The sequence below is a fragment of the Sus scrofa genome, chromosome 6 (genome assembly GCF_054392235.1).
Source record: "Sus scrofa isolate SSC_HxYL_T2T_F1_AM1 chromosome 6, Sscrofa_HxYL_maternal_Yorkshire_Landrace_v2.0, whole genome shotgun sequence".
Taxonomy (NCBI): domain Eukaryota; kingdom Metazoa; phylum Chordata; class Mammalia; order Artiodactyla; family Suidae; genus Sus; species Sus scrofa.
In genome coordinates, this window is record NC_139388.1 from 46,545,100 (window position 1) to 46,572,972 (window position 27,873).

General features: G+C 50.1%; 1 protein-coding gene across 7 annotated transcripts in view; it reads right to left on the reverse strand.

The window, feature by feature from the left end:
• The window catches only part of ANKRD27 (ankyrin repeat domain 27), a 58,941-nt gene that overhangs the window by 22,712 nt on the left and 8,356 nt on the right, over nucleotides 1-27,873 (reverse strand). For 4 of the 7 annotated variants that reach the window (XR_014805989.1, XR_014805990.1, XM_013988549.3 and 1 more), the window contains exons 2-16: nucleotides 23,705-23,836; nucleotides 19,543-19,653; nucleotides 17,503-17,659; nucleotides 16,087-16,241; nucleotides 15,184-15,243; nucleotides 14,774-14,827; nucleotides 14,590-14,655; nucleotides 14,425-14,501; nucleotides 13,180-13,301; nucleotides 10,885-10,963; nucleotides 10,244-10,376; nucleotides 4,721-4,813; nucleotides 3,141-3,268; nucleotides 2,300-2,382; nucleotides 915-1,030 (exon numbers count right to left, since the gene is read on the reverse strand). Coding sequence is in view for 4 of the 7 variants with exons in the window: in XM_013988549.3 (XP_013844003.1) it covers nucleotides 915-1,030; nucleotides 2,300-2,382; nucleotides 3,141-3,268; nucleotides 4,721-4,813; nucleotides 10,244-10,376; nucleotides 10,885-10,963; nucleotides 13,180-13,301; nucleotides 14,425-14,501; nucleotides 14,590-14,655; nucleotides 14,774-14,827; nucleotides 15,184-15,243; nucleotides 16,087-16,241; nucleotides 17,503-17,659; nucleotides 19,543-19,653; nucleotides 23,705-23,806 (1,536 nt within the window). In the remaining 3 variants the exon portion in view is untranslated. The remainder of the gene's footprint in view (nucleotides 1-914; nucleotides 1,031-2,299; nucleotides 2,383-3,140; nucleotides 3,269-4,720; nucleotides 4,814-10,243; nucleotides 10,377-10,884; nucleotides 10,964-13,179; nucleotides 13,302-14,424; nucleotides 14,502-14,589; nucleotides 14,656-14,773; nucleotides 14,828-15,183; nucleotides 15,244-16,086; nucleotides 16,242-17,502; nucleotides 17,660-19,542; nucleotides 19,654-23,704; nucleotides 23,837-27,873) is intronic. The other 3 variants (XR_014805991.1, XM_021094270.2, XM_084960364.1) reach the window with 1 other exon arrangement.

The following is a 27,873-nucleotide window of genomic DNA, read 5'->3' on the forward strand; positions in this document are numbered from 1 at the left end:
TGGGATCCTAGGTCCTAGACTAGGGGTTGAACCTGGGCCACAGCAGTGAAAGCACCAAATTCTAACCACTAGATCACCAGGAAACTCCTAGTAAAAAAAAAAAATAATAATAATAAAAAGCAAAAATAGATATATATAGATAGGTAGATCGATCATCACTCTCATCCTTCCCAATAAAAAGCTTAGAGATTTAAAAAGTCTATGGCAGAGTTCCTGTCGTGGCGCAGTGGTTAACGAATCCGACTAGGAATCATGAGGTTGCGGGTTCGATCCCTGCCCTTGCTCAGTGGGTTAAGGATCCGGCGTTGCCGTGAGCTGTGGTGTAGGTTGCAGACATGGCTCGGATCCCGAATTGCTGTGGCTCTGGCATAGGCCGGTGGCTACAGCTCCAATTCCACCCCTAGCCTGGGAACCTCCATATGCCGCAAGAGCAGCCCAAGAAATCGCAAAAAGACCAAAAAAAAAAAAAAGTCTATGGCCTTGAGTTCCTATCATGGCTCAGTGGAAACAAATCTGACTAGTATCTCTGAGGACTCAGGTTCGATCCCTGCTCTCACTCAGTAGGTTAAAGATCCGGCGTTGCCCTGAGCTATAGTGTTGGTTGCAGAGGCGGCTCGGATCTGGCGTTGCTGTGGCAGTGGCTGCAGTTATAGCTCTGAATCGACCCCTAGCCTGGGAACCTCTGTATGCTGCAGGTGTGCCCCCCATGCCCCCCCAAAATAAGTCTATGGCCTCGCCCTTCTTTCCCCTGATGACTGTGACGTTTCACATCTATACCTAAGAGTTTGTCCAGCAGACCCCGGGGGACAGAGACCCCAGCCCTCCATGGGCCCAGCAGAGCCAGCCTGGGGCAAGAGCAGCCGGCCCCGCGATGCCCAGGGCAGAGCCCAGCCCGGCCGAGCCCGACCGCTCACCGTCACGCTCTGGTAGCCCTTCTGACAGGCCAGGTGAAGCGGGCTGGAGCCGTGGTAGTCCGTGGCGTTCACCACCGCGCCCTTGGACACCAGAAAGTCGATGAGGGACGCCTGCCCTACGGAACACAAGCGACCAGACGGGGCGGATTCCAAACCCGCCACGTGAAGCCCCAGCGTCATTTTCCCCTCTCAGCCCCCAGCCGGGACATGCCGGCAGGTACTTTTCTGCTGGGTGGTCCTCGGAAGGACTCAGCTCCAGTCCACACACCCCCTGCCCACTGCCAGCAACAGAAGGCAGGAGAAAAGAGCCTTAGAAGATTCTGTGGGGCGTCCATTCGCAGGGGAGAAGATTGTGCCACTGTGAAAAAATTACTGACACAGAGAAATGTGACATATGGCCAAGCGACAAACAGGGCTGGACCCAACAGTGTGACTCCCACACTATCATATCTGTACACACACACACACACACACACACACAAGCACGCTGAGATTTCAGTCATGAATCAAAACAGGTGATCTCTGGGAGACAGGTGGATGGTGGGTGACGCTACAGATGTTTGTGTTTCCTACCTGGAATGTGTACTTTTTTTTAAATGTGCATTTTGGGGAGTTCCCTTCATGGCTCAGCGGTTAACGAACCTGACTGGAATCCATGAGGATGCGGGTTCGACCCCTGGCCTCGATCAGTGGGTTAAGGATCCAGCATTGCTGTGAGCTGTGGTATATGTCACAGATGTGGCTTGGATCCCTTGTTGCTGTGGCTCTGGTGTAGGCCAGCCGCTGTAGCTCCAATTTGACCCCTAGCCTGGGAACCTCCATATGCCTCAGGTGAGGCCCTAAATAAATAAAATTTTAAAATGTGCACTTGGAAAGACAGTAAAGTTACATTTTTAAAGCAGAAATATAAAAACTTCAATTGCATTTTTTTTTTCTGGCCATACCCACAGCATATGGAAGGTCTGGGAACAGGGATGGAATCTGAGTTGCAGCTGCAATTTATACCACAGCTGCAGCAACACCAGATCCCTTAACCTATTGTGCCAGGCTGGGGATCGAACCAACACCTCCACAGAGCCAAGCCAGATCATTAACCCACTGCACCACAGCGGGAACTCCCTAAGAACCCCAATTCTGAGGCCATCCTCATAGTCTGGCTTCAAGCCTTCCATGGCTGGACCAGCAGCCCTGGGCAGTGTCAGGACATACACACTGGATACCGTCTCTTCCAGCTCACAAGCAGCATGTGAAGGCCCCTGAGGGGTAGGCCCATGACAAGAGCCCTTCCGCACCCCAATGCCACCACCCCTGGCAGCCACCCTCTGCTGGGCCCCACCTCTGGCTCCATCCTTATGCCCCAGCAGCACAAAGGCAAGAGCACATACCACAGAGGGCAGCCACGTGGAGCGGTGTATGACCTCTGTCGTCTCTGGAGAAGGGCGTGACAACTGAGGGATCATTCAGCCTCCTAAAAGAGAAAGAAGAGACAGAAAAATACACCTTAGAAATGGGATACTCCAGGGTCCTGGGAGGAGCAGACAGATCTCCGCGTGGGACCCAAGCTGGGTCTCCCTACAGCGCCCCCAAGAGGATCAGCCCTGGCTTCCGCAGGGCCTCTCCCACAGCCCACCACTCGGGGCCTCAACACCCTGCAGAACAGCCTGAGAAAGACATGGGGAAGCCAAACAGGCTCTGGGAAGAACCTGATGTTCCTCCGATCCTAAAACCCTCTGCCTACCTACCCCTGGTAAAATGCCAAATATTTTTAAGACCTTTATTCTATCTGATTCTCTAGAGACAGGAGTTACTGTCTCTACTTTACAGCGAAGGAGGCAGAGTGTGGCAGGAATAAGCTCCTTATTTTTATTTTTATTTATTTTTTGTTTTTTTTGTCTTTTTTTTTTGTCCTTTTAGGGCCGCGCCCACGGCATATGGAGGTTCCCAGGCTAGGGGTCTAATCAGAGCTGTAGCCACCAGCCTACACCACAGCCACAGCAACTCGGGATCTGAGCCGCATCTGCGACCTACACCACAGCTCACGGCAACGCCGGATCCTTAACCCACTGAGTGAGGCCAGGGATTGAACCTGCAACCTCATGGTTCTTAGTCGATGGGAACTCCAAACTCCTTATTTTAAATGGCTCAGCCAGCAAGTGGGAAAGTTCTGCCCGGGGGGCCACCCGGGCTCCCACTTCCTGGCACGAAGCCAACACAGGACCCTCTTACCCGGAGACGAGTTTCTCGCAGTCATCACAGAAGCACAGAGGGTGGCACATCTTTTGGACGGCATCTTTGTCTTGGTCTTCCTGGCTCAGAAGTCTTTCCACTTCTTTCTGGTTACCTGATGCGATGTGCTAAAAAGTGCCGGCAGAGACACCGTTGCCATTAAGGAACTATTCACTCCCTTGCAGTGTGATTTTTTTTTTTTGTCTTTTTGCCATTTTTCTTGGGCTGCCCCTGTGGCACATGGAGGTTCCCAGGCTAGGGGTCAAATCGGAGCTGTAGCTGCCGGCCTACACCACAGCCACACCCACTGAGCGAGGCCAGGGATCGAACCCACAACCTTATGGTTCCTAGTCAGATTCGTTAACCACTAAGCCATGACGGGAACTCCAAGGTGTGAATTTTTTGAGTGTCCTTAGAGAATCACGTTTCTACGGACGGATGGGTGGAAATGATTTGCTCTCTGGGACTTGTTTCAAAATAATTTGGGCAGATGGGGAGAGGAGGGTGGGGGGAGAAATGAAACGAGACTGGGAGAAGGCAACATGGGGGTTCATCCCTTACGCTACTCTCCTTTATTTTTGGAAATGTTAGCGTTTTTCCATAACTAAAAAAACAAAACCAAAACAGGATGACAAAACCTCCAGAGCAGTAAGAGTGGGGTCGGGGATACATCCGGAACCTTGCTGTCGATTCTGACCCCTCATTAGGGAGGTCAAATCCTCTCACAGTCTACGAGAGCCTCTGCTTGCAGAAGAGGTGCAGTTCACATGAGACCCCACCCCGAAGCAGACCTGCAGGGAGCACAGAGTGGGGGTGCAGGCACATAGCTCTGGGTCCCAGGTAGCAGAGTGGGAACCCACTCTGGTCCCAGGTAGCTTTTTTTCTTTTCTTTTTTTTTTTTCCTTTTTACAGCCACACCTGAGACATATGGTGGCAGTTCCTGGGCTAGAGGTGGAATTGGAGCTGTAGCCGTTGGCCTATGCCACAGCCACAGCAACGCCAGATCCGAGCCCAGTCTTCGACCTGCACCATAGCTCATGGCAACGCTGGATCCTTAACCCACTGAGCAAGGTCAGGGATCGAACCCAAATCCTCATGGGTGCTAGTAGGGTTTGCTAACCGCTGAGCCACAGTGGGAACTTGGGAACTCCCCCCGGGTGGCCTTCCGATGACTGCCTCGAAGGGCATCTCGCCAGGCTTCCCGTGGTTGATCAGATGCAAGGAGGGAGCTGCCTGATGTGCCAGCCTCCCAGCCCAGCAAACTCACACAAACATCTGTCAGGTGGGCTCCTGGAGCCCAGAAGAGGCACCAGTTCCGACGGGGCTGTGGGTGAGGCCCCACCGAGCTGACTGTGAAGAACAAGTCGTGTTTCATGGAATGGATAAAGGAGCACAGCCTGGTCGAGGGTTCCACTCGCAGAGCACTAGGCCCGGGGTTGGGGCGGGGGGCTGTAAGACCTCAGCACTCCTACAACCCCCTCGAGCACAGACCACCCTGATGGAGTCTTTGAGAGTCTGGAGGCACGGAAGGATGGAGAGCTCCCTGCATACCTGTGCCTGCCGGACCTCCGGTGTCTCACCTGAAAGAGGCAGTCAATGGGCGTTGATGTCATCTGAGACAGTAAGCTCATTCTCTGCTTAAGGAACAGTCTGTCGCCAAATCCCTCAGACTCCTGCAGGAAAAGCCGACAATCCATTTTATCACATATCACACACAAGCTGTCAGGGCAGATCCTTGGAAACAGATGACCCGGGGACAATCCTTGCCCTTTCCCGCAGAACAGGACGGGCGCTGCCTCTCCCAACCCTCCCCGAGCCACCCAGCACCCTCAGCAGGCTGGGCCAGGGGCTCCCCTCGATGCCTCTCCAGGAAGTGGAGCTCTGACCATGGTTTCCCAGTGGGGACCTGTGTGTGTGTGTGTGTGTGTGTGTGTGTGTGTGTGTGTGTGTGTGTGTGTGTGTGTGTGTGTGTGCGTGCGTGTGCGCGTAATGAGGCATGCACACACCACCATCCTCCAGATGGAAGCCTCAGTTGTCCTGGCCTCCTCCTCCTCTCAAATGTCCATCCTTCTGCCTGCAGAGCCCTGGCCCCTGTGTTTGATCTGGGCTCACAAACAGGGGAACCATTTGACAGGCTGGGCTATACTTCCCAGTGTCAGCCAACAGGAGAGAGAAGGGTCCTGCTTTTTTTTTCCCTTTTTGGCCACCCAAAGGCATATGGAGCTCCCAGGCCAGTGATCAGATCCGAGCCACAGGTGCAACCTACGCCACAGCTGCAGCAATGCTGGATCCTTAACCCACTGCGCTGGGCCGGGGATTGAACCTGTGTCCCAGCGCTCCAGAGAAGCTGCCAATCCTACTGTACCACAGCAGGAACTCCATGGTCCTGCTTTTTTAACAAACTTATTAAAACATCAAGTAAATGGCCACTGGTCCAAAGTCCAATAAAATATTGAGTCCACCCCAAAGCAGAAACTCACATCGTCATAGTGCAGGTAAGTTTTTTTTGTCTTTTTAGGGCCCCACGCATAGCATATGGAATCTGCCTGGGGCCAGGCTACGGGTCAAATAGGAGTTACAGCTGCTGGCCTACACCACAGCCACAGCAACACGGGATCCGAGTCACATCTCCGACCCACACTACAACTCACAACAATGCCAGATCCTTGACCCACAGAGTGAGGCCAGGGATCGAACCCGCATCCTCATGGACACCAGTCAGATTTGTTTCCACTGCGCCACAACAGGAACTCCCAGTGATTTTTTATTTTAATACAAAAAAATCCAAAAATATATCCTTACTTTATGAAATAATTTCTAGCCAGACACTTCAATGCTCACTTGACCACCTGCAACTAAACTGATGACAAATTGATTTCCTCGAAAAGAATCTTGGAGGTGGACAGAATTGTTTACAGCCAGCTGCAGCCAGAAGAACTCACCAAAACCCTGACCAAATTATGGAACCAAGTCTCTTTATGGCTCCCTAAGTCCTGATTTAGAAGCCCAGTTAAAGACAGAGCTGGCAGCACACTGGGGGTCCACCGTCAAGCAGGGCCCCTCACACCAGCTGCCCCCACGGGGTTGTCCTGGCCAACAAACGCCAACCTCTCAGCAATAAGGTCACCGCGCTCCCCGTTAGCACAGGCACTAAGGCTCTAACAACCTTTTTTCTTCAGTGATTTACAGCTGCGATGCTTCGAGTCAGAGAAACATCAAAGACCTTACGGTTCAGGTGCATCTGGGCTCTTTTCTCCTCTTGGGGGTGACAGTTTGAAGGGCAGTGATAAAAAGAGGCAGACCTTCTAGGCCTGACTCTTCGGAGAAGAATGAGCTACCAGGACAAATAGCCCATTGGCTAGGATCAATCTGGGAAAAGGGTAAATACTGTTTATTGGAAGCCAGAAAGACCAGGAAGCCTGCGAAGCTGGAGCCGAGGGGGCAGGGATGCTTTTCAGTTGCTCCCCCGTCCTCTGTCCACAGAGGTAAAGAGAGTCATCCCAGGAAGGGTTATCTACAAAAAGCTAAAGGTAATTCATTAATGAATTAAAGAATATTTACGGTCATTCCTGCCGTGGCACAACGGGACTAGGAGGAGTCTCTGCAATGCTGGGACTCAGGTTCAATCCCTGGCCTGGTGCAGTGGGTTAGGGAGCTGGCAGTGCCACAGCTGCAGCATATGTCACAACCGTGGCTCGGATCTGATCCCTGGCCTAGGAACTCCATAGGTGGCAGGGTGAGCCAAAAAAAAAAAAAAAAAAAGAATGTTTGTGGTCATCTCAAGTACGTCTCAAGTATAATGTATGTCTTGGGGAGAAAATTTCTGTGAAACTATATTATACGAAGAGTCGACAATAAAATATAATTTGATGTCCTAACGCTTAGTCCTGAACGCTCTTCAGGAACCTCACCTGCCACGTGGAGATTCAAATAAGAACACTGGAGTTCCCACCGTGGCTCAGCAGTAAACGAACGTGACTAGCATCCATGAGGACACAGGTTCAATCCCTGGCCTCGCTCAGTAGGTTAAGGACCCAGCATTGCCGTGAACTGTGGTGTAGGTTGCATATGTGGCTTGGATCCCACATTGCTGTGGCTGTGGTGTAGGCTGGCAGCTCCAGCTTCGATTGGACCCCTAGCCTGGGAACCTCCATATGCTGTAGGTGCAGCCCTAAAACGACAGACAGAGAGACGGACAGAAAAAGCACTTGCAAAGAGCCCATTTGCTTCCCACCAGGCAAAGGTGAGCTCCCCAGCATCATCCCCAGTGCAGACAGGAAAATGGACAGAGGCTCAGAGAGACAAATAGACGTGTCCAAGAGCTGGACTCAAACCAACACCAGCACAAGAGGGGCCACCTCTCGCAGGCTCCCCCAGTCCCACCTGGAATACTTTCTGAAGGAGAAGCAGGTGTCAGAAGCTGACGGGTAGTGCTTGGTCAACCAGTCTCCTTCCTCTCTGGCCCAAGGTGTGGCCTTACAGCCCACAGGCCACGGAGAGGAAGCAAGCAGGCTGGGCACGGTACAGGCTGGGGGCGCAAGGGGACGGGAGCGCCTACTTCCAGGTGACCAGGGGCAGCCCCTGCCCTGTCAGGGAGCATCAGGCCAGCCCTCTGCAGGCTAGTGGGTCCAGGAGGGGAGACCAATCAGAGGGAAGGAACTGGAAGGGCAGGGCCATGACGGAAAAACCTCTCCGGGAACCAGGGGAAAACAACCTATGTTCCGAGAACCCCACAGAAGACAATTCAAACTGAGAAATCTTACTGCCCAGCGATGGCAGTGAGCAGCATTTCTCACTCTGCAGAGGCACTCATGCGCACGCCTGTGCATTCTAGAGCAGTAACAGTATCTCCCTAAATTAGAAAAAACTTTCCAAGAGAGAAAGTTTGACACATCTGAGATAAGATGGATAGCCTCTAATTTCATCCATATCTGTATGGGCAATCAAATTGACCCTGGACAAGAGCAGAAATTTTTTTTTTTTTTTTTTTTTTTTTTTTTTTGCCTCTTCTAGAGCAACACCTGCAGCACGTGGAGGTTCCCAGACTAGGGTTTTACTCGGAGCTGTAGCTGCCGGCCAACGCCACAGCAACGCCGGATCGTTAACCCACTGAGAAAAGCCAGGGATCAAACCCGCAAAATCATGGTTCCTAGTCAGATTCGTTAACCACTGAGCCACGATGGGAACTCCAAGAGCAGAAATTAATTCTTCATCAAGCACCATGATACCATCAGGCTATGTGCCAACAAGCACAGCATAATCTCAAATTTTGGTTAAAAATACAGAAGTTCCTGTCATTGCACAGCAGAAATCTGGCGTGGCTGTGGCTGTGGTGTAGGCCGGCAGCTACAGCTCTGAATAGACCCCTAGCCCGGGAACCTCCATATGCCGCAGGTGCGGCCCTAAAAAGCAAAAAACAAACAAAAAAAACCCATGATTTTTTGAAGTTCCCTAGTAGCTTAGCAGGTTAAGGATCCAGAATTGTCACTGTTGTGGTGTGGGGTTGAGCCACGGCCTGGGAACTTTTGCAATTACAATTTTAAAATCATTGCATAAACACAGAAAAAAGATATATACCAACATGTTAACACAAGTCTCAACTAGTATGTTTATGGGAGGCTTTTGCTGCATTCATGGCAATTTTATATATTTCAAATATTTGTAAGCAAACTTGTTAGTCTTCTAATCAGAAAAAAAAAAAAAAAAAAAACTATTCCCTTCAGGGGAAAAAAAGTGTTATTAACCACAGTATCATTTCAAGTATGTAAAGTATACACGGCCAGGAAACAGACTGGAAAATACAGAAGCATGCTAACAATGAAAGAATTCAAAGACCTGCTTGTACCTGAAATGCCCTGTCTGGAAAGGCCTAGATTCTTTTCCAGGTGTTTCCACCAATTTTTTTTTTTTTTAATTATTATTCTTGGGAGAAAATTAAGATCAAGTGAATGCTCTATCCTCAGGACTCCTGGGTGGTTGGTTTGTTTTTTCTGTGGCACATGGATATGCCCGGGCCAGGGATTGAACCCAAGCCACAGCAGGGACAACACCAGATCCTTAACCCACTGTGCTACCAGAGAACTCCAGGACTCCTGGTTTTTACTACGGACATCTTTTTGCTCGATTGATTTTGGCTTTGCAATTTTGACACACTTTGCTGGTTGGTATGCAGTGAAATAAGCTGGCAGCGCACGCTTGGTTTAAGAGTCTCACAGTTCTCGTGGGACTAAGATCACCTCCGCCAGCCAAAGCTCACCCACCAAGCAGGAAAACTGGAGTAGGGCCCCTCAGTCCAAACACTGCAGACAGTAAGAATCTCACCCATGGAGATCCCTTCGTGGCACAGCGGAAACGAATCTGACTAGAAACCATGAGGCTGTGGGTTCGATCCCTGGCCTCGCTCAGTGGGTTAAAGATCCGGCGTTGCCATGAGCTGTGGTGTAGGTCGCAGACGCGGCTCAGATCCCACGTTGCTGTGGCTCTGGTGTAGGCCAGCGGCTGCAGCTCCGATTCAACCCCTAGCCTGAGAACCTCCATGTGCCACGGCAGCGGCCCAAGAAATGGAAAAAAGACAAAAAAAAAAAAAAAAAAAAGAATCTCACCCCTTACCCATCACAGGAAGGACCTCCAAACTCCCCTCTTCCAGGATCCCCCTGCCACATGCTCTTGAGGATGAGGAGGGTTAATGAAGCAGGAGATGAATAACGTGAGCACCCAGGATAACCCGCCAAGTCTCACAACCCACTGGGTGCTCAGTGTTCCGTCTGCCGGGTAGGCTTTTTTTTTAATTTATTTTTTATTAGGGTAGAATTGATTGACAATGTTGTGTCAATTTCTGCTGTACAGTCATACACACACACACACATATGTATATATATATATATATTTTTTTTTTTCTTCTCATATTCCATCATGGTCTATCCCAAGAAACTGAATATAGTTCCCTGGGCTATAGAGTAGGATGCTGGGTGGTTTTGAAGCGGCTGAGACCCTGTTCTCCTGGGAGAGCATCTGTGAGCCCCCCTCCCCAACACCACCCTCAGAAGCCCGTCACACGCGAGAGGGAGACAAGAAGAAAGGGCAGGGCAGGAGGGAGAGCTCACCGGTGGCTTAACGGAGAGGCTGCCCTGCCGAATATATTCGATTGCAGCCTCAATGGAGGTCAGGCAGTATCCCAGCTCATCCTTGGCTGAGCTGCTGAATCGGAAGTTTTTGATATAACTCAAATTTGCCATCCTAATAAAAGGAAGGAAGATGCTTTAGTGTCATAGACCCAATCAACACCTGGGCAGAAACAAGGCTATTGGCTCAGTCATGAAGACAGTTAGCTCAGGGGAGCTAGGGCGGCTTCCCCTGGGGTCTCTACTTAGATTGGGCGCAACTGGGAAAACAAAGCAAGGGGCTTGTGACTTTCCTGGTAGGCTAGCTTTTAGAAAGCTGATGATTACATAATGAACCTGGGTTCCTGTGGGAGAAGGCTCTGCAGCCAGACAGAACTGGAGTCGGCTTCCCACTCGGCCAGACGAGCCACATGTTCCAGAATGAGACACACGAGGTCTCTGGGCCTGTTTGCCCATCTGCAGATGGAATGACAGCCTCCCCCCTACCCCCTTGCAGAATGAAGGCAGGGCAGGTCCCTGGCTCACAAGGGCCACTCAGTTTCCTAGAGTGATACTAAACCCACCATCGTACGGTGCTGCCATTGTAAAAAAACAAAACAAAACAGTTTAACAAAAAATATTACCAATTAGGGATCTCTGTTTTCACAAGCAAATATAAAAGGACGGACAGCAGATCATCAGCACACATGGTCTCCAAGTTAACTGCGAGGGAGGGAGAAACACACGTTCAAAGCCATCCTGGACTCAAAAGGACCGACAAGCCTATCAGCTCCCCACCACCATCCGACCCACAAAACCACAATCTGGGAAGATGACACATCAGGGGGAAATTCAATCGCACAGTTTCCTTTCTAGTGTCCCAAAGCGATGTCAGATTCCGGGGAAATGTAGGCCTAGAGTCCTCAGAACGTGGGCGGAAGAAAGCAAGCTCCAGGCAGATCATCCCCTCGCCACTTCCCGGGACAGATAAAGAGCCTGGGGAAGCTGGTGACGATGGAAACAACTCGAAAGTGTGCCAGAGTCACTGCCAAAAGTCTGCTCACTCCTGGGGTCACTTCCGTTTTATACACCACAAAGTCTGATGCTAATGTGTGGCTAGACTCGATTTTTTTTTGCCTTTTTTTTTTTTTTTGGGCTGCACCCTCAGCATATTTTTAGGGTTCCCAGGCTAGGGGTCCAATTGGAGCTGTAGCTGCCAGCCTACACCACTGCCACAGCAACATGGGACCCGAGCTGCATCTGCAGCCTACACCACAGCTCACAGCAACGCTGGATCCTTAACCCACTGAGTGAGGTCAGGAATCGAACCTGAGTCCTCATGGGTACCAGACAGGTTTGTTACCACTGAGCCACAACAGGCCCTCCCTGATTTTTTTTTTAATTGTAATTTTGTTTCAGTGATCCATTCACACATTTAAAATGTTCAACAGGAAGTTCCCACTGTGGCTCAGCGGTTAATAAATCTGACCAGCATCCATGAGGACACAGGTTCAATCCCTAGCCTTGCTCAGGGGGTTAAGGATCTAGCGAGGCTGTGGCTGTGGTGTAGGCTGGCCGCTACAGCTCGGATTCAACCCCTAGCCTAGGAACTTATGCTGCCCTAAGAAGCAAAAAAGAAAAGAAAAGAAAATGTTCAACAAAACAAAAGAGCACGCCAGGCATGTCCCTCCCACCCAGGCCACCCAGACTTGCTCCCCAGAGGCCACTGCTGCTTGCTTCCCACATATCTTTCCAGAGACAGTCTGGGAAGTCTGTCCGCAGGGTATCATAGATACGCTTTCATTCCACATGCTCTCGGAGTTCCTGTCGTGGCTCAGTGGTTAACAAATCCGACTAGGAACCATGAGGTTACAGGTTCGATCCCTAACCTCGCTCAGTGGGTTAAGGATCTGGCATTGCCGTGAGCTGTGGTGTAGGTCGCAGACGCAGCTCGGATCCTGCGTTGCTATGGCTGTGGTATAGCCTGGGAACCTCCACATGCTCTGGGTGCGGCCCTAGAAAAGATAAAAAACAAAAAAACATTCCACGTGCTCTGGAGATCATCCCCTAACTGCACACACTCATTTGCCTCCTCGTTACTTTTATTCTGAGCTTGTTTTGTTTTACTCTTTCTAACGAAACATTTTAAATATATACCAAATTAGAGCGTTCCCATGGTGGCTCAGCGGGTTAAGCACACAACTAGTATCTGTCCACTGGGATGAGGGTTCAATCCCTGGCCTCGTTCAATGGGTGAAGGATCCGGCATGGCTGAGAGCTGTGGCACAGCTCACAGCTGCAGCTCTGATCCCATGTTGCTGTGGCCGTGGTATAGGGCAGGAGCTGCAGCTCTGATTTGTCCCCCAGCCTGGGCACTTCCATATACTGCAGGTGCTGCCGTCAAAAGAGAAAGATTTTTGGAATTCCCGTCATAGCTCAGCAGAAATGAATGTGACTAGAATCCACGAGGACGCAGGTTCGATCCCTGGCCTCGCTCAGTGGGTTAAGCACCCAGCGGTACTGTGAGCTGTGGTGTGGGCCAGCAGCTGTAGCTACCACTGGACCCCTAGCCTGGGAACCTCCATATGCCATGGGTGCAGCCCTAAAAAGGCAAAAAAAAAAAATTTTTTTTTCTTTAAACTAGAGAGAACCTAACAAATGGCTGAACTCTCACATTCCCATCACTAGCTCGGCTTGGTTTGGAGGCCACTGCTTCTCCGTCAGCATTTTCTTACCTCGAAAGTACCTAACCTACTCCACCCCCACCCCCATCCCTAGGCACCCCCTCCTCAGAACAGACTCCAGGGTGCTCGCATGGAGAAGCTCTGCCACCACCAGCCCATCCCCTTGACCCTGTCCGATGGCCCTGCTCCTTGACAGCTGTTTGCATCCGACCATATGCAGCAGGCCCGCCACCAGCGCCCTGCCCGAGCACACACCTCTCTGGCTGGGAGACTGGGTGATCAGCTGCACCACCTTCCGCAAACAAGCCAGCTTCTGCTGTGGAGAGCTGCATCTGTTCAGCTGAGCCAGTTCCCTCTTTGCACGAGGGATGTTGAAGCTGCAAAACAATTTGGAAAGGGACCAACTTAAGACCCTGGTGTGAGAGCACTCCCTTCTTGGATCTAACAACTTGTTTCAGATTTACATTTCTTTTCTTTTGGTCTTTTTGGGGCTGCACCCTTGGCATATGGAGGTTTCCAGGCTAGGGGTCCAATCAGAGCTGTAGCCGCCAGCTTATGCCAGAGCAACAGCAACACCAGATTTGAGCCATGTCTGTGACCTACATCACGGCTCAGGGCAACGACGGATCCTTAACCCACTGAGCTAGGCCAGGGGTCGAACCTGCAACCTCATGGATACTAGTCAGGTTCGCTAACCACTGAGCCATGATGGGAACTCCCAGATTCACACCTCTTACAGCAAACCATAAGTAACAGAAAGAGAAACTCAAAAGTAATCAGATTCAAGTCAGTGGCAAAGCACAACAACTTTCAGGGTCCCAATCAGGCTGCCAAGTGATAGAGCTGCACCAGAGAATTAGGAAAAACAAAACAAAACAAAAAACAATCCTTAGCCCCAGAGTGAAAGAGGTCAGTGGTTTTGGGGGGAGGGCAGAGGAAATATAGATATAAATAGTTTGGAAACTCTTGTTTCATTAGAAATTTAATTCAAAAAAAGGTGCCCCTCGCTGCCACAATTTATAGTGTAGGCGGCAGATGCGGCTCAGATCTGGAGTTGCCATGGCTGAGGTGTAGGCCACAGCTATAGCTCCAATTCAACCTCTGGCCTGGGAAACTTCCATATGCTGCAGGTGCAGCCCTAAAAAGACAAAAGGGGAAAAAAAAAAAAAAAAAAAAAAAGGAGGTGGCCCAAAGGTCATGGGGGCATTGCTCAGACAGGCAGGTGAGGAGAGTTGTCTGCAAGCAAGGCCCACTTGGGCGAGTGGCATGCCCTCCCAGGGACCATCTGTGAAAAACCCCAACCCCCCGGCTTCCACCCACTGGCATGCTGGCAGACAGGGACTGGAATGTGACAGCCCTTTATCTCTGGTCACAAATAACTGCCCTGCTCCTCTGTATGAACCACATCACATCAGTGCCGCCACTCCTGCTGGGGCCCCTTCTTCCAAGGGGCACGGTGCCCCAGCCCAAGGACACTGTTCCTGCAGTGCGCGGCCTTACCTGAACTCAGGTTTCACACCGATGTCTTTCTGCTGAAGATCTTGAAGGCTTCTCGTGATTTTGTTAAAGGCAGCATCCTGAGAACAGATTTTTAACGGAGCTGCAAATCTCCTAAAAGGCTTAGAACAGGGCTGCCCTCCTGCATGATGGTGACTGGGAACTTACCTCGCTGGCCTCCATGGTGCCCACGTATTTAAAGACGAGGTCGTAGATATCGTGCTGGACGTACATCTGTGAAATCAGTGGGCCCAGGTTCAAGGTGTGGGGGCAGGGGGAGGGGGAGGGGAACAAGGGAGCCCCCTGCTACCCCCACCCCACCTTCTCTGCCCTCCCTGCCCTGGCCCCTGACCTCCACGGCCTGCTTCATCAGGTTCATCTGGGCCTCCTGCTTGGCAAGCACTTTCTGGAGGACAAGAAAGGTATGGTTACAGAGCATGGGCTGGCACAGGGGCAAGCTGCAATTTTTTTTCTTTTTTTTTTTTTTTTTGCTTTTTAGGGCTGCACCCTCAGCATATGGAAGTTCCCAGGCTAGGGGTCGAATCGGAGCTGCAGTTGCCGGCCTATACCAGAGCCACAGCAACGCAGGATCCAAACCACATCTGTGACCTACACCACAGTTCATGGCAATGCCGGATCCTTAACCCACTGAGCGAGGCCAGGGATGGAACCCGCAACCTCATGGTTCCTAGTTGGATTCGTTTCCGCTGCGCCATGACGGGAACTCCTGCGACTCTTTCATTTGAATGCCGTGCTGCTTACCAGGTGGGAGTCCCTCAACAGCTGCTGGAGGCATTTGGTATAAAGAGCATTCACGGAGTCCTGTGCAACACAGAGCAGAGAGAGGTTGCCTTTGTAATCCGAGGCCGTGACACAAAAGCCAGGAGTGTAACACATCCTGGAGCCAGGAGAACATTTCACAAAATGTGTCCCCTGGGTGCCAAGCTCCACGTCCTGATTCAAGCTTATCAAATCAGGAAGGCGATTTTTTTTTTCAACTTTTTTTTTTCTTTTTATGGCCGCACCTGCAGCATATGGAGGGTCCCAGGCTAGGGATCCAATCAGAGCTGCAGCTGCCAGCCTACACCACAGCCATGTCATTGCTAGATCCGCGCTGTATCTGCAACCGATGCCACAGCTCACGGCAACACCGAACCCTTAACCCACTAAGCAAGGCCAGGGATCGAACCCACTTCCTCACAAACACTATGTCAGCTTCTTAACCTGCTGAGCCACAACAGAAACTCAACTTTTTTCAGGTAAATAGTCATTAAGAGAAGGGACAAATTCCCCTTAGGGTTAACATAGATGATAACCATATTCACTGTTATATTTCTCTGTGGTTTTCAAGTTTTCAACTGTGGTTTGTACTACTTCTCTCTCTCTCTCTCTCTTTTTTTTTTTTTTTTGGCTGCACCTGCAGCAAGCAGAAGTTCCCAGGCTGGGGATCAAACCCATGCCACAGCAGGGATAATGCCAGATCCTCAACCCACTGAGCCACCAGGGGACTCCAAGAAATACTTTTATAATAGGAAGGAAGAAACATTCAAATAAAACGTCCAACGGTGGAGGCAGCAAAGCTACCGGGTGAACCGAGAGGGTTCCCCTTGCTCTGAACCAGCCTGAGACAGGGCGCGCCTCGCCAAGCCCGACGTGACTACTGACTATGTGGTGACGGAGGCTCTTCCTTTCACACTCTCTGAACGTTCGCTGGAAAGAGGCAATGTTCCTGTCGAATCTCTCCGCGTGCCTTCCCAAAAACTCTCTCACGTCTTCGATGGTTTTCAGCGAAAAGGGATCTGAGGATGTTGAAGGCTCTTCTGAAAAAGAGACAGAGGGTCAGGCTGGCTGAAGCCTTCCCGGTTTCCCAAGAGGGCAAGTCCCACAATCCTTTGCTCTGCTCCTCCGGGGTTTCAGGCTCCATCTTCTATGGGAGAAGGATAAACTTATTTCAAGAAATCACCCAAGAGCAGCCTCGTGACAGGACAGCTGGGGGTCCAGAGAGCCTGGTCCTCCTGAAGCCCATTCCTGGGACAAAACCTGAAGTATCTGGGACCATGAGCACGACATGCGAGGCTCTGGTGAAGAAGCCCTGATTCCTGACAATAAGCGCCTCAAACAGCTCTTATTTGGCACATGACTCCTTATCTCAGTTTCCCGGAGCACCAAAGAATTATTATCCATTAAAAAGAGGTGCAACAGGAGTTCCCGTCATGGTGCAGTGGTTAACAGATCCAACTAGGAACCATAAGGTTGTGGGTTCGATCCCTGGCCTTGCTCGGTGGGTTAAGGATCCGGCTGTTGCCATGAGCTGTGGTGTAGGTTGCAGACGCAGCTCGGATCCTGCATTGCTGTTGCTGTGGTAAAGGCCGGTGGCTCTAGCTCCGATTAGACCCCTAGCCTGGGAATCTCCATATGCCACAGGAACAGCCCTAGAAAAAGGCAAAAAGATTAAAAAAAAAAAAAAAAAACAAATAAAAAAATAAAAAGAGGTGCAACAGTGGGGCCAGGTGGTAATAATGCTCGAAGAGGTCGCCCTAGAGCCTAGACCCAGAGACAACGCCAGGGGGTGACACTCGCACGGAGGTCTACGTGTGCAGCATCTAACACGTGCAACCGCACAGAGCAGCTATATCCCATCTCCTTGGCTCAAGATGACTCTTTTTTTTTTTTTTTTTTTTTTTTTGAAGAGCTGCTCCTGCAGCATATAGAAGTTCCCAGGCTAGGGGTTGAATCAGAGCTGCAGCTATGCCATAGCCACAGCCACACCAGATCCAAGCTGCATCTGCAAACTATGCCGCAGCTCATGGCATCACCGGATGCTTAACCCACTGGGTGAGGCCAGGGATCAAACCCACATCCTCAGAGAGATGATGTCGGGTTCGTAACCTGCTGAGCCACAAGAGGAACTCCTCGAGATGACTTTTTGATTAAGTTCTAGGAAGAATGATTGTAAACAGTCACACAGGTTTCTAGGAGGCTCTAGAATATCTGATGGGATGTTTATAAGAGCTGTGTCAGGGGGAAGTGCAACAAGCGCATCCCTCTGAATCAGGAGAGAGGGGTTTTCTCCCAGCCTACCTGAACTCTCTCTCTTTTCCAAGGGATGGGCTATGCACAATATGCTGAAACTCTCTTCTTTTTCATTGTAGAAAGTTTCTTCAAAGAGAATGGGCACGGAGAGAAGACACGCGAAACCAGTTCCTAGTTTAATCCGGTTTCCTTGGATAAAGACATCCTGAAACAAGAGAGCCATCACTGCATCAGCAGCCGGTGTGACCACCAACCTCTGAGCCTGGCCCCGATCCGGCACTGCACCCCACCCGCCCGTCTCTGCTCCAGGGTGGGTGTGCTGGGACACCAACACCCTTCCGTCTTGCTTTCTGGTGCTGAAATGTTTTCTTTCCCCTGTTCCCCCTGTCACTGTGGCGGCACAGGACCCTGATCCTTTTGGTATATGGCAACAGAAAAGCACGAAGCTGTTCCTTAGAGTAGAAGAAAGCTGGTACCTCTGGGAAAGGAAAAAGCAAGAAGGCTCATCTCCCTGAATAAGAGCCCAGAATGACCCTGGGGCCCCTCGGTGCCGCAGGGCAGAGGGGCTGAAGGATGCGTGCTGCAGCCGCTCCACAGCGCATCACTCCAGCCATGGCCAGGGTGCCCGGGAAGACCAGCCACAATAAGCCTGGTGCCTCTGTTCTCTTGGCAGATTTGGGTACCATGAAGAGAACAAGTAAACCAATGAGTGATGGGCACCTGCGGGAGCAGATCCCTGGAAAGAAAAGAGGAACATGCGTGGGAACCACAGGGCTGCAGACCGCCCCCCACCAAGCTGGCATACTGGAACCCCCCACGCCATCCCTCCTCAGGCCTGACAGGGCTCACAAGCCCCAGGTGCAGCAGCAACATGGGTGGAGAAGGGCAGCGTGGCCCCCGCCCCTGACCATGGGTAGGCTGGGGACCACAGTCAGTCCTGACGAGGGATGGAACCCCTCCCTCTCAGAACCTATCTGCTTCCACTTAAAAAGGAAGAAAATGCCTACGACGAAGTTAACATCAGCAATGAGACAGGCTGACATCATGTGGCCCCTGACACGATGCACTGGGAGAGATAAAGAACCCTTCCGGGGCGTTCCCACCCAAAATGCACAACGGTGATCTAATCACAGAAACACCAGAGAAACCCACATTGAGGAAGAGGCTATAGAGCAAGAGCAAAAGGGCAATGTCATGGAAGAGGCAGACTGAGGAGCTGTTCCAGACGAAGGGACAGTGAAAGGACTAACAACTGAATACACGGCACGATCCTGGACATGGGCCTCCATCTAAAAAGACAGATTTTTTTTTTTGGTTGTTGCTGTTGTTATAAAAGGCTAGGACAACGAGCGGAATTTGCATAAGGACAGTGTGTTGGAGAAGAGTATTCTATCGGCATTACGTTTTCTGAGTGTAATCACTACACTGGGGTTATGCAGGAAATATAGACATTGTTTGGAAGTAAAGGGACATGGTGTCTGCAACTTCCACTTTTTGGAAAAGGTTCAGAAAAAGTAATAGTAATGATAATGTGTGTGTCTGTGTGTGTCTTTGTGTGTGTCCGGGTGTGTGCGTGTGTGTATGGATAGACAGAGCTGGGGTGGGGAGATGGGGAGATAAAATAAATACGGCACATCTGGGGAAAGAGTACCTGAGGGTTCTCTGTACTTTACTGAAATGTGCTGTAGGTTTGAGAGGATTGGACAATAAAATGTTCTTTAAAAATGAAAAATTCATCCCTGATGTCCAGCTTGTGGCCAAGAAACTGCAAACAGACTTTCAACGGCACCAGGATGAACAGCTTGCTCTGACGGGGTCTCTCTGAAGAGGTATCCTGCCAACTCCCCGACTCCCCGCAAAAGCCCGCCAGGCTGAGGGAGCGGTGCCCAGCCTCCCCGGGCCCCAGCCAGGACCCTGCTGACCACTGCCACCGCCTCCTTCCTCAAAGGCAGCAGGGCTGCTGCGGTATCAAAGCCATCATGTGACACGGATGGACGTGAAAGGCTGAGAAGCAGGATTCGCACCGCTCCCACACTGCCAACACCCAGTGAGGGGCCCTGGTGGACCCACGAGAAAGGAATGGAATACCTTTCCGTTTAAGGTCTGAAAGTGTTCTTCCACCGGAATCAAAACGTAGGACTCAAACTGACAAGTAGACTGGATGCTGCTCGCCAGGCTTCCCTTGCAGGGTACTAAGACCTGTGGGGGAAAACCAATTAGGGTGAACACAAAAGAGGTGCGTCACCTACACCTTCTGCAGAAAGGGATGCTCCCAGAGACACTGCAGCTGGCATGACCCTGGGGACCAGCTGGCAGAGAGGATGCCTGGCTGGAGTCACTGGCTTTAGTGTCCGCGGTTGATGTGTTGTTTCTGTGATGGAAGCGGGGGCTCCCCACCCAGCGGAAGGAGGTACCACAGTCTCGTCCATCTGGGACCTAAGAATGGTGGGCTCACTCCCACACCACTGGGCCCCCTGTTCCAAATCCCATCCCACCCCACCCCCATCCCCACCCCCCACCCCCACCCCCGACCGGCCACCCTAGGTGCCCCCTCTGTCCTCAGTAGGCTCAGCAATGATTCCAGATGAAGAAAGCACAGTTTGGAAAGTACAGAAAAGGAACTACAAAATCACAGGTCATTTCACGACCTGAATGATAAACATGGCATGAACATGGTTTCCTTCCCATCTTTTTTCTATGCTTTTTTTTTTTTTTTTTTTTGCTTTTTAGGGACGCACCCACAGCATATGGAGGTTCCCAGGCTAGGGGTTGAATCAGAGCTGCAGCCGCTGGCCTACGCCAGAGCCACAGCAATGCCAGATCCAAGCCGCGCCTGCAACGTACACCACAGCTCACAGCAACACTGGATCCTTAACCCACTGAGCGAGGCCAGGGATCAAACCCGCAACCTCAAGGTTCCTGGTAAGATTTGTTTCTGCTGTGCCACAACGGGAAGTCTTCTATGCTTTTTTAACCCAAATTGTGATCATAGTTTGTAATACCAGCCACAGAAACAGAGTTTCCTGTCCCAGGCTGCCACCTCCACCAGAGATGTCTCAGGGTGCCAGACCTGTCTATGGGGCAGGCTCGACCTGAAATGTGAATTTGGGTCTCATGGTGGTCACCAGCTGCTCTGCTTAATGCATCGTGGCTCAGTGGTTAATGAATCCGACTAGGAACCATAAGGATGCAGGTTTGATCCCTGGCCTCGCTCAGTGGGTAAGGATCCGGCATTGCCATGAGCTGTGGTGTAGGTTACAGATGAGGCTCGGATCCCACATTGCTGTGGCTGTGGCGTAGGCCAGCGGCTATAGCTCCGATTCGACCCCTAGCCTGGGAACCTCCATATGCCGCAGGAGTGGCCAAAGAAATGGCAAAAAGACAAACAAACAAACAAACAAAAACTGGCCAGGCTGCGCAGGACAACGCTCCTTCCACAGCTGACCTTGGGCTGAAGAGTTGGCCTCACTGAGTCTCAAGTCCACTGAACGAGGCTCAGGGCTGCCCAGGGTGGGCCCCAAGCAGCTCCCCATGGATCTCAGAGAAGCTGGATTCACGAGCCTAAGGCACCCCTGGGAACTCAGGATGACACAGCCTAAGAAGCGTCTCCCCTTTATCCCTAGAAGGTGACCAAGATGCTGAAGTTCTTACTCAAAATTCTGCTTTTGCTAAAGTCAGCTCAAGTGGGATTTCCCTACTTGCAGCAGGAAAAACACCTAGTGGGTGACAGGAGCCCATGCTAAGTGCTGGTAACACAGTGGTGAGCAAGACAGACAGATCCCCCAAGGGATTTAAGAGAACTAACAGCATTGCACAGCATGGCATTTTAAAAGCAAGAGGGGGAGTTCCTGTCGTGGCTCAGTGGAAAGGAATCTGACTAGCATCCATGAGGATGCAGGTATGATCCCTGGTCTCAGTGGGTTAAGGATCTGGCATTGCCGTGAGCTATGTATGGTGTAGGTTGCAGATGTGACTTGGATCCCGCGTTACTGTGGCTGTTACTACGGCTGGCAGCTGTAGCTCTGATTTGACCCCTAGCCTGAGAAACTCCATATGCCACGGAGGTTAAAAAAAAAAAAAAAGTCAAAAAAAAAAAAGAGAGAGAGAGAGAGAAAGTTACATAGGATAACACACTCTTATCTAGACAATATTTTGTTTTTTGGCTGCACTCATAGCATGCAGAAGTTCCCAGGCCAGGGATCAAACCCATGCCACAGTAGGCACCTGAGCTGTAGCACTGACAATGCCAGATCCTTAACCCACTGCACCAAGGGAGAGGTCCTACTCAATACATATTTTTTAATACTGTAGAACAGGAGTTCCCGTCGTGGCTCAGTGGTTAACGAATCCGACTAGGAACCATGGGGTTGCAGGTTCGATCTCTGGCCTTGCTCAGTGGGTTGGGGATCCGGCTGTTGCCGTGAGCTGTGGTGTAGGTTGTAGGTGAGGCTCGGATCCCTCGTTGCTGTGGCTCTGGCGTAGGCCGGTGGCTGCGACTCCAATTAGACCCCTAGCCTGGGAATCTCCATATGCCGCAGGAGTGGCCCTAGAAAAGGCAAAAAGACAGAAAAAAAAAAAACAAAAAAAAACTGTAAAACAATGATGGGAAAGAAATATTTGCCAAATTAGGTCAGGCTTTCCCAGTCAACATGATGGCTTGGCATCCTAACCTTTTATCCTGTGATACTTCCCACAGCCATCATCAGTGACTATAGACTCAGAGTGCAACCATCTCTCCCACTAGAATTTCAGCTCCGTGAGGGTAAAGACAGGTTTGCATATTCATATTGTGGTTGAACCCCCAGCACCAATCGCAGTGCCTTGCATAGAGCAGCATTTAATAACTACTGTGAAATGAACGCATGACAGTGAATGCCTTTAACAACCTTTATGGGATTTTTATTCTCTTCTTTGGGAAGCAGCTGTATTCTCTAATATTTTTACATAATGAACTTTATGGCATTGCTGTGACTGTGATGCAGGCTGGTGACTACAGCTCCGATTCGACCCCTAGCCTGGGAACCTCCACAGGCCGGGGTTCGGCCCTAAAAAAAAAAAAAAAATCATCATGATGATTAAAACCAGAAGGGACTCGAAAAAGTTCAGGTTTCTGAAGGCAGAGGCGGGGACTGGGCACAGGGAAAGTGGGTTCCAGGTCTGCAGAGAAACCTGAGCTGAACACACTTGGCCTTTGGTTCAAATCCTCAGTCAGGGGACACCCCAAGGGAGGCTGCATCCCTCGGCCAGAGAAGCAGGAACACAAGCATGAGAAGAAAAGAAGGCCGCACACACAAAGAGGAGGCCCTGCTGCAGACGGGTGGCACAGAGGTGCCCCACTTGCCGAACCCCACAGTGTGCAGGCAGGACCCACACCTGATGAGAGCAGGAAAGACCTGCGGTGCGGGGCCTGCCTCCCTCCCTCTAGGCGGCAGTGGACCAGGCTAAGGGCTCTCTCTTCTCTCACTCCTGTGACTGGGCTGCCCCTGTAGGCTTTTGAGGTTGCAGCCTCTTTGCTATAAAAGTTCTCTCAGCTTTTTCCCTTTAGGAAATGCCTTGGAAGGTGGCCAGCTCCTGTCTCCACATGTTCCCCTCTTCTGTGGGAGCAAGCACCCACCTCACAGGTGAGGACTTTCAAGGCCCTGAGGAGGAACTCAATTTCTGCCCTCGTGGAGACCTCCTGGTCGACAGAGAAACAAAAGAAACAGGAGTTCCCGTCGCGGCGCAGTGGTTAACGAATCCGACTAGGAACCATGAGGTTGAGGGTTCGGTCCCTGCCCTTGCTCAGTGGGTTAACGATCCGGTGTTGCTGTGAGCTGTGGTGTAGGTTGCAGACGCGGCTCGGATCCTGCGTTGCTGTGGTGTAGGCTGGAGGCTACAGCTCCGATTGGACCCCTAGCCTGGGAACCTCCATATGCCGTGGGAACGGCCCAAGAAATAGCAAAAAAAAAAAAAAAGAAAAAGAAAAGAAACAGAGGTGAATACCATGAGACCCTTGACAACTGGGGCTGAGAGTTAAAGAAAGGACCACACCCTGGGCGGGTGCAATCCCAAGAGGCTGCCTGGAGGAAGCAGCCCTGGGCTCCTTCTCTGCTCGTTAATTTACCCAGCATTCTTTGGGGCTTGCTGCACAGAGCAGGTCTGTACCTGATTCCCTCTAAACTAAACTGAAGTCTACCACATTTCTGCCTTGTCAGCCCTGCTTGGTCCACGCCTAGTGGAGAAGGACAACCCTCGGGATGGATGTACTTACGATGCCATGGGCTTGGGCCACCTTGTTGCACAAGTCAGGACGCCACTTTTGAAGAGCCAGATAGAAAGGATTTTTCAGGAGGTCTTCATCATACAGAGCCATATGGACTTCAGATGGGGCGAAGCGAGTCTCCTGGGATAAGAGAGGAAAAAGCAATAAATGACTACTTTCGGGTGGATATAATACATTAAAGTCCTGATCTGGCAATTTCTTTTCTTTTTTTCTTTTTTTTTGTCTTTTCATCTTTTCTAGGGCTGCACCCGTGGCATATGGAGGTTCCCAGGCTAGGGGTCAAATCGGAGCTGTAGCCGCCGGCCTACACCACAGTCACAGCCACCTGGGATTCGAGCCACGTCTGCGACCTGCACCATAGCTCATGGCAACGCTGGATCCTTAACCCACTGAGTGAGGCCAGGGATCGAACCCGTAACTCCATGGTTCCTAGTCGGGACTTTTAACCACTGTGCCACAATGGGAACTCCCTGATCTGGCAATTTCTAAAAAAGCAGCCCTGACGTGTATTATGCTACACTATAGATCTACCTATCAGGAAAGATCAAAGATAACTTACCAATTCCAAGATGACTTTTTTTACTGGTTAAATGTACAAATTACTTTCAGAAAATCTTGAACTCCAAGTCATTGCGCAAGTACAAATGGCTACTTTTGGAACATCCTACATCCAAAATTATGACATTTTAAAGACATGCAGGAGTTCTTTGGTGGCTCAGTGGGTTAAGGATCTGGCAGTGTCACCGCTGTGACTCAGGTCACTGCTGCGGTGTGGGTTTGATCCCTGGCCCCAGAACTTCCATGTGACACAGGGCACGGCCAAAACAAAACAAAACATATGCGTGTTTTTAGTGAAATACTTTATACAGAAAAGTTAAGTAGGACTGCTCTAATGAAGTTTAACATCATTTCCTTATGTTCCATAAATTACCTTATCATTCGTGTCTTCTGATCACTTTTCTTTTTTTTTTCCTTTTTTTTTTTTTTGCTTTTTAGGGCTGCATTCATGGCATATGGAGGTGCCCAGGCTAGGGGTCAAATCAGAGCTACAGCTGCCAGCCTACACCACAGCCACAGCAACACGGGATCTGAGCCGTGTCTGCAACCTACACCACAGCTCATGGCAATGTTGGATCCTTAACCCACAGAGCAAGGTCAGGGATTGAACCTGCATCCTCATGGATATTAGTCAGAGCTGTTAATCACTGAGTCATGAAGGGAACTCCTTGACCACTTTTCTAATGGGCTATTGGCCTTTTTCTTACAACAAGTAGTTCTTTAAATAACTGGGTACTAAAAGATGTTGCAGATATTTTTTCTCCCAATCTGTGACGTGCCTCTTGATTTCACCAAATGAGTATTTTCGGAAATGAGTGTTTGATTTTAGTGCGGTTGAAATTGTCAGTCTTTCCCTTGCTGGTCAGTGCTTTTTGGATCTAAGGAAATCCTACTATTTTGGCATGCCAGCCCCCCTTTTTTGTCTTTTTAGGGCCACACCTGCACATATGAAGTCCCCAGGCTAGGGGTCTAATGAGAGCTACAGCTGCTGGCCTACACCACAGCCACAGCAATGCCAGATCCGAGCCACCTCTGCGACCTACACCACAGCTCACGGCAATGCCAGATCCTTAACCCACTCAGCACCGCCAGGGATCAAATGCGTATCCTCATGGATCCTAGTCGGATTCACTCCCGCTGTGCCATGCTGGGAACTCTGAGTCAACACCTTTATAATTATCTCATCATCTATGAATATGGTACACCTTCCCACCCACATCTTCTCCTATGTCCTCCAACTGAATTTTCTCCATAAAGACTGCAGGTCATATATTACTTTCATTAGAGATTATTTCTATATTCTATATATAGTTGCTCCTGCTGCAAATGGGGCCTCTTATGCCCCTGCTGTGCTCCCCTTAACATACATCCGTTTTATTGAACTACTAGAGAGGAACATGCGAAAGGGGCACAGAAAAGAAGTCAGAGTCCTAGCCATGTCATTTCACCTCTCTGAGCTCCCGTCTCAGTCTGTGGAATGCAGAATATGAACACCAGTCTTGCAGGAGTCCCAGTTACATGCCACCTTCACTAATTTTGCCATACTGCACACCAATGTACCACCTCTTACTGCGGACCCACAGAGTGCCTTTGCAAGTAGAAAAAGGTACCCCATCTTCCCAGTCCTGTGTGAGGACGTGTGGCTTAGTAAGTAGCTCACAGGCTATATATTAGCCCAGTTTGCCAATACCTCCCTCCCCAGGGCTGGGCACCTGTGCAAAAAATAACCTTCACAATTGTACACAATGGCTCTACCATTAATATTTGACATTTTCCTTTAAACATCTACTCCCATTGAAAATTTAGGGGGTTTTTTGTTGTTGTTGTTGTTGATTTTCTTTTTTCTCATTTTGCAGCTACCCCTATGGCATATGGAAGGCTAGGGGTTGAATAAGAGTTGCAGCTGCAGGCCTACGCCGCAGCCACAGCAACACCAGATCCAAATTGTATCCACGACCTGTGCCGTAACTTACGACAACACGAGATCCTTAACCCACTAAGCAAGGCCAGGGATTGAACCCATGTCCTCATGTAGACTATGTCAGGTTCTTACCTGCTGAGCCACAATGAGAATGCCTAAAAATTAGTTTTAAAAGAACCCTTAATACTACTTTAAATGGAAAAACAGTATCACTTCCCATTAAGATAGTCTTAAAAATTATAAAAACAACTGATATTATTTAAAACGTGGCCGCCAAAAGTTCTGAACTTGAGCCTGAGGCCTCTTTTCTTCATTAAAAAGAGAAAATTGGCACCTATTAAAGAGCATCAAGGGGCGTTCCCATCGTGGCACAGTGGAAAGGAATCTGACTAGGAACCATGAGGTTGCAGGTTCGATCCCTGGCCTCGCTCACTGGGTTAAGGATCTGGCATTGCCATGAGCTGTGGTGTAGGTCGCAGACAAGGCTTGGATCCGGCACCGCTGTGGCCCTGGTGTAGGCCGGCAGCTGTAGCTCCAATTAGACTCCTAGCCTGGGAACCTCCATATGCTGCAGGTGCAGCCCTAAATAGCAAAACAACAAAAAAAAGAGCATCTGACAGAATCAGATGAATGAAATATGAGTGAAAAACTGAATTACTTTCTCATTATGTAACAATGTCCCAAAATGGCTCTCTGGGAAAACATCAGAACAGTATATGTTAGTGCCTTATAAATTTTATCCTTTATGGCTAATGTTAAAAACAGCCACCATTTGAGAGCATCCTTGGTCCAGGCACTGTGATAACTTCTATACATCCTCATCTCGTTTCAATGCTCACAACAGCCATAGGTACCATTAGCCCCATATCACAGATGAAGAATCTGAGGGTCAGCGGGCCAACTTGAGGTTAGAGAGGCCTCAAGTTAGAGGTCCGATTTATTCTAACATCCGTCCCTTTAACCACCATGCTCATAATGTAAAATAAATATGCCTGGATTAAGGGTTATTTCATGAGCCATGGATGCACAGACTCCACACTTCATTTCCCCTAAAGAAAAAGTTCCCATGACAGCCAGCCAGCCACACAGGCTCCACATCAAATTCCCTCGGTCTGGGCCGGCCTGAGCGGTCTTGGCTGCAGGCCCTCCTGGGAACTGCCTAAAGAAGGCCCCTGAGCATCCTGCAAATCCTCTTAGGGAGAAGAGCCTAGCATGAAAATGGCTCCATATAATCCTTCTCTGGGCCCCAGCTCTGCAACAATTCAGATATTTGAATTGCTGAATTCAATAATTACTGGAGCCCAGATAATCCTTTGATGAGTCTCTACCAGAACAACGGGAGAATATAATTTTGCTGGGACAGAGGCACAAGAAAACATTCTTCCTGATTCCTGACACAGATGGTTCAACATGTCTTGGAGAAAAATGGTGGGAGAAATAGGATGCGATATGGACAGACTAAAGCTAGGAAAGGGACACTCTTGCTGCTCCTTGAACAAGATGCTGGCAGAGCACCAACCACCCCTGCGCCCAAGATGGAGGTGACAAGGACGGACTTTGATGGAGGAACTAACAACCTACCTGGGAAACAAGCAATGTGCACCAGAAGAGTGAAAAAACAACCAGCACCACCCAGAACAGTGCCAGCAGAGGTAAGGGCCACACAGAGAGGGAACAG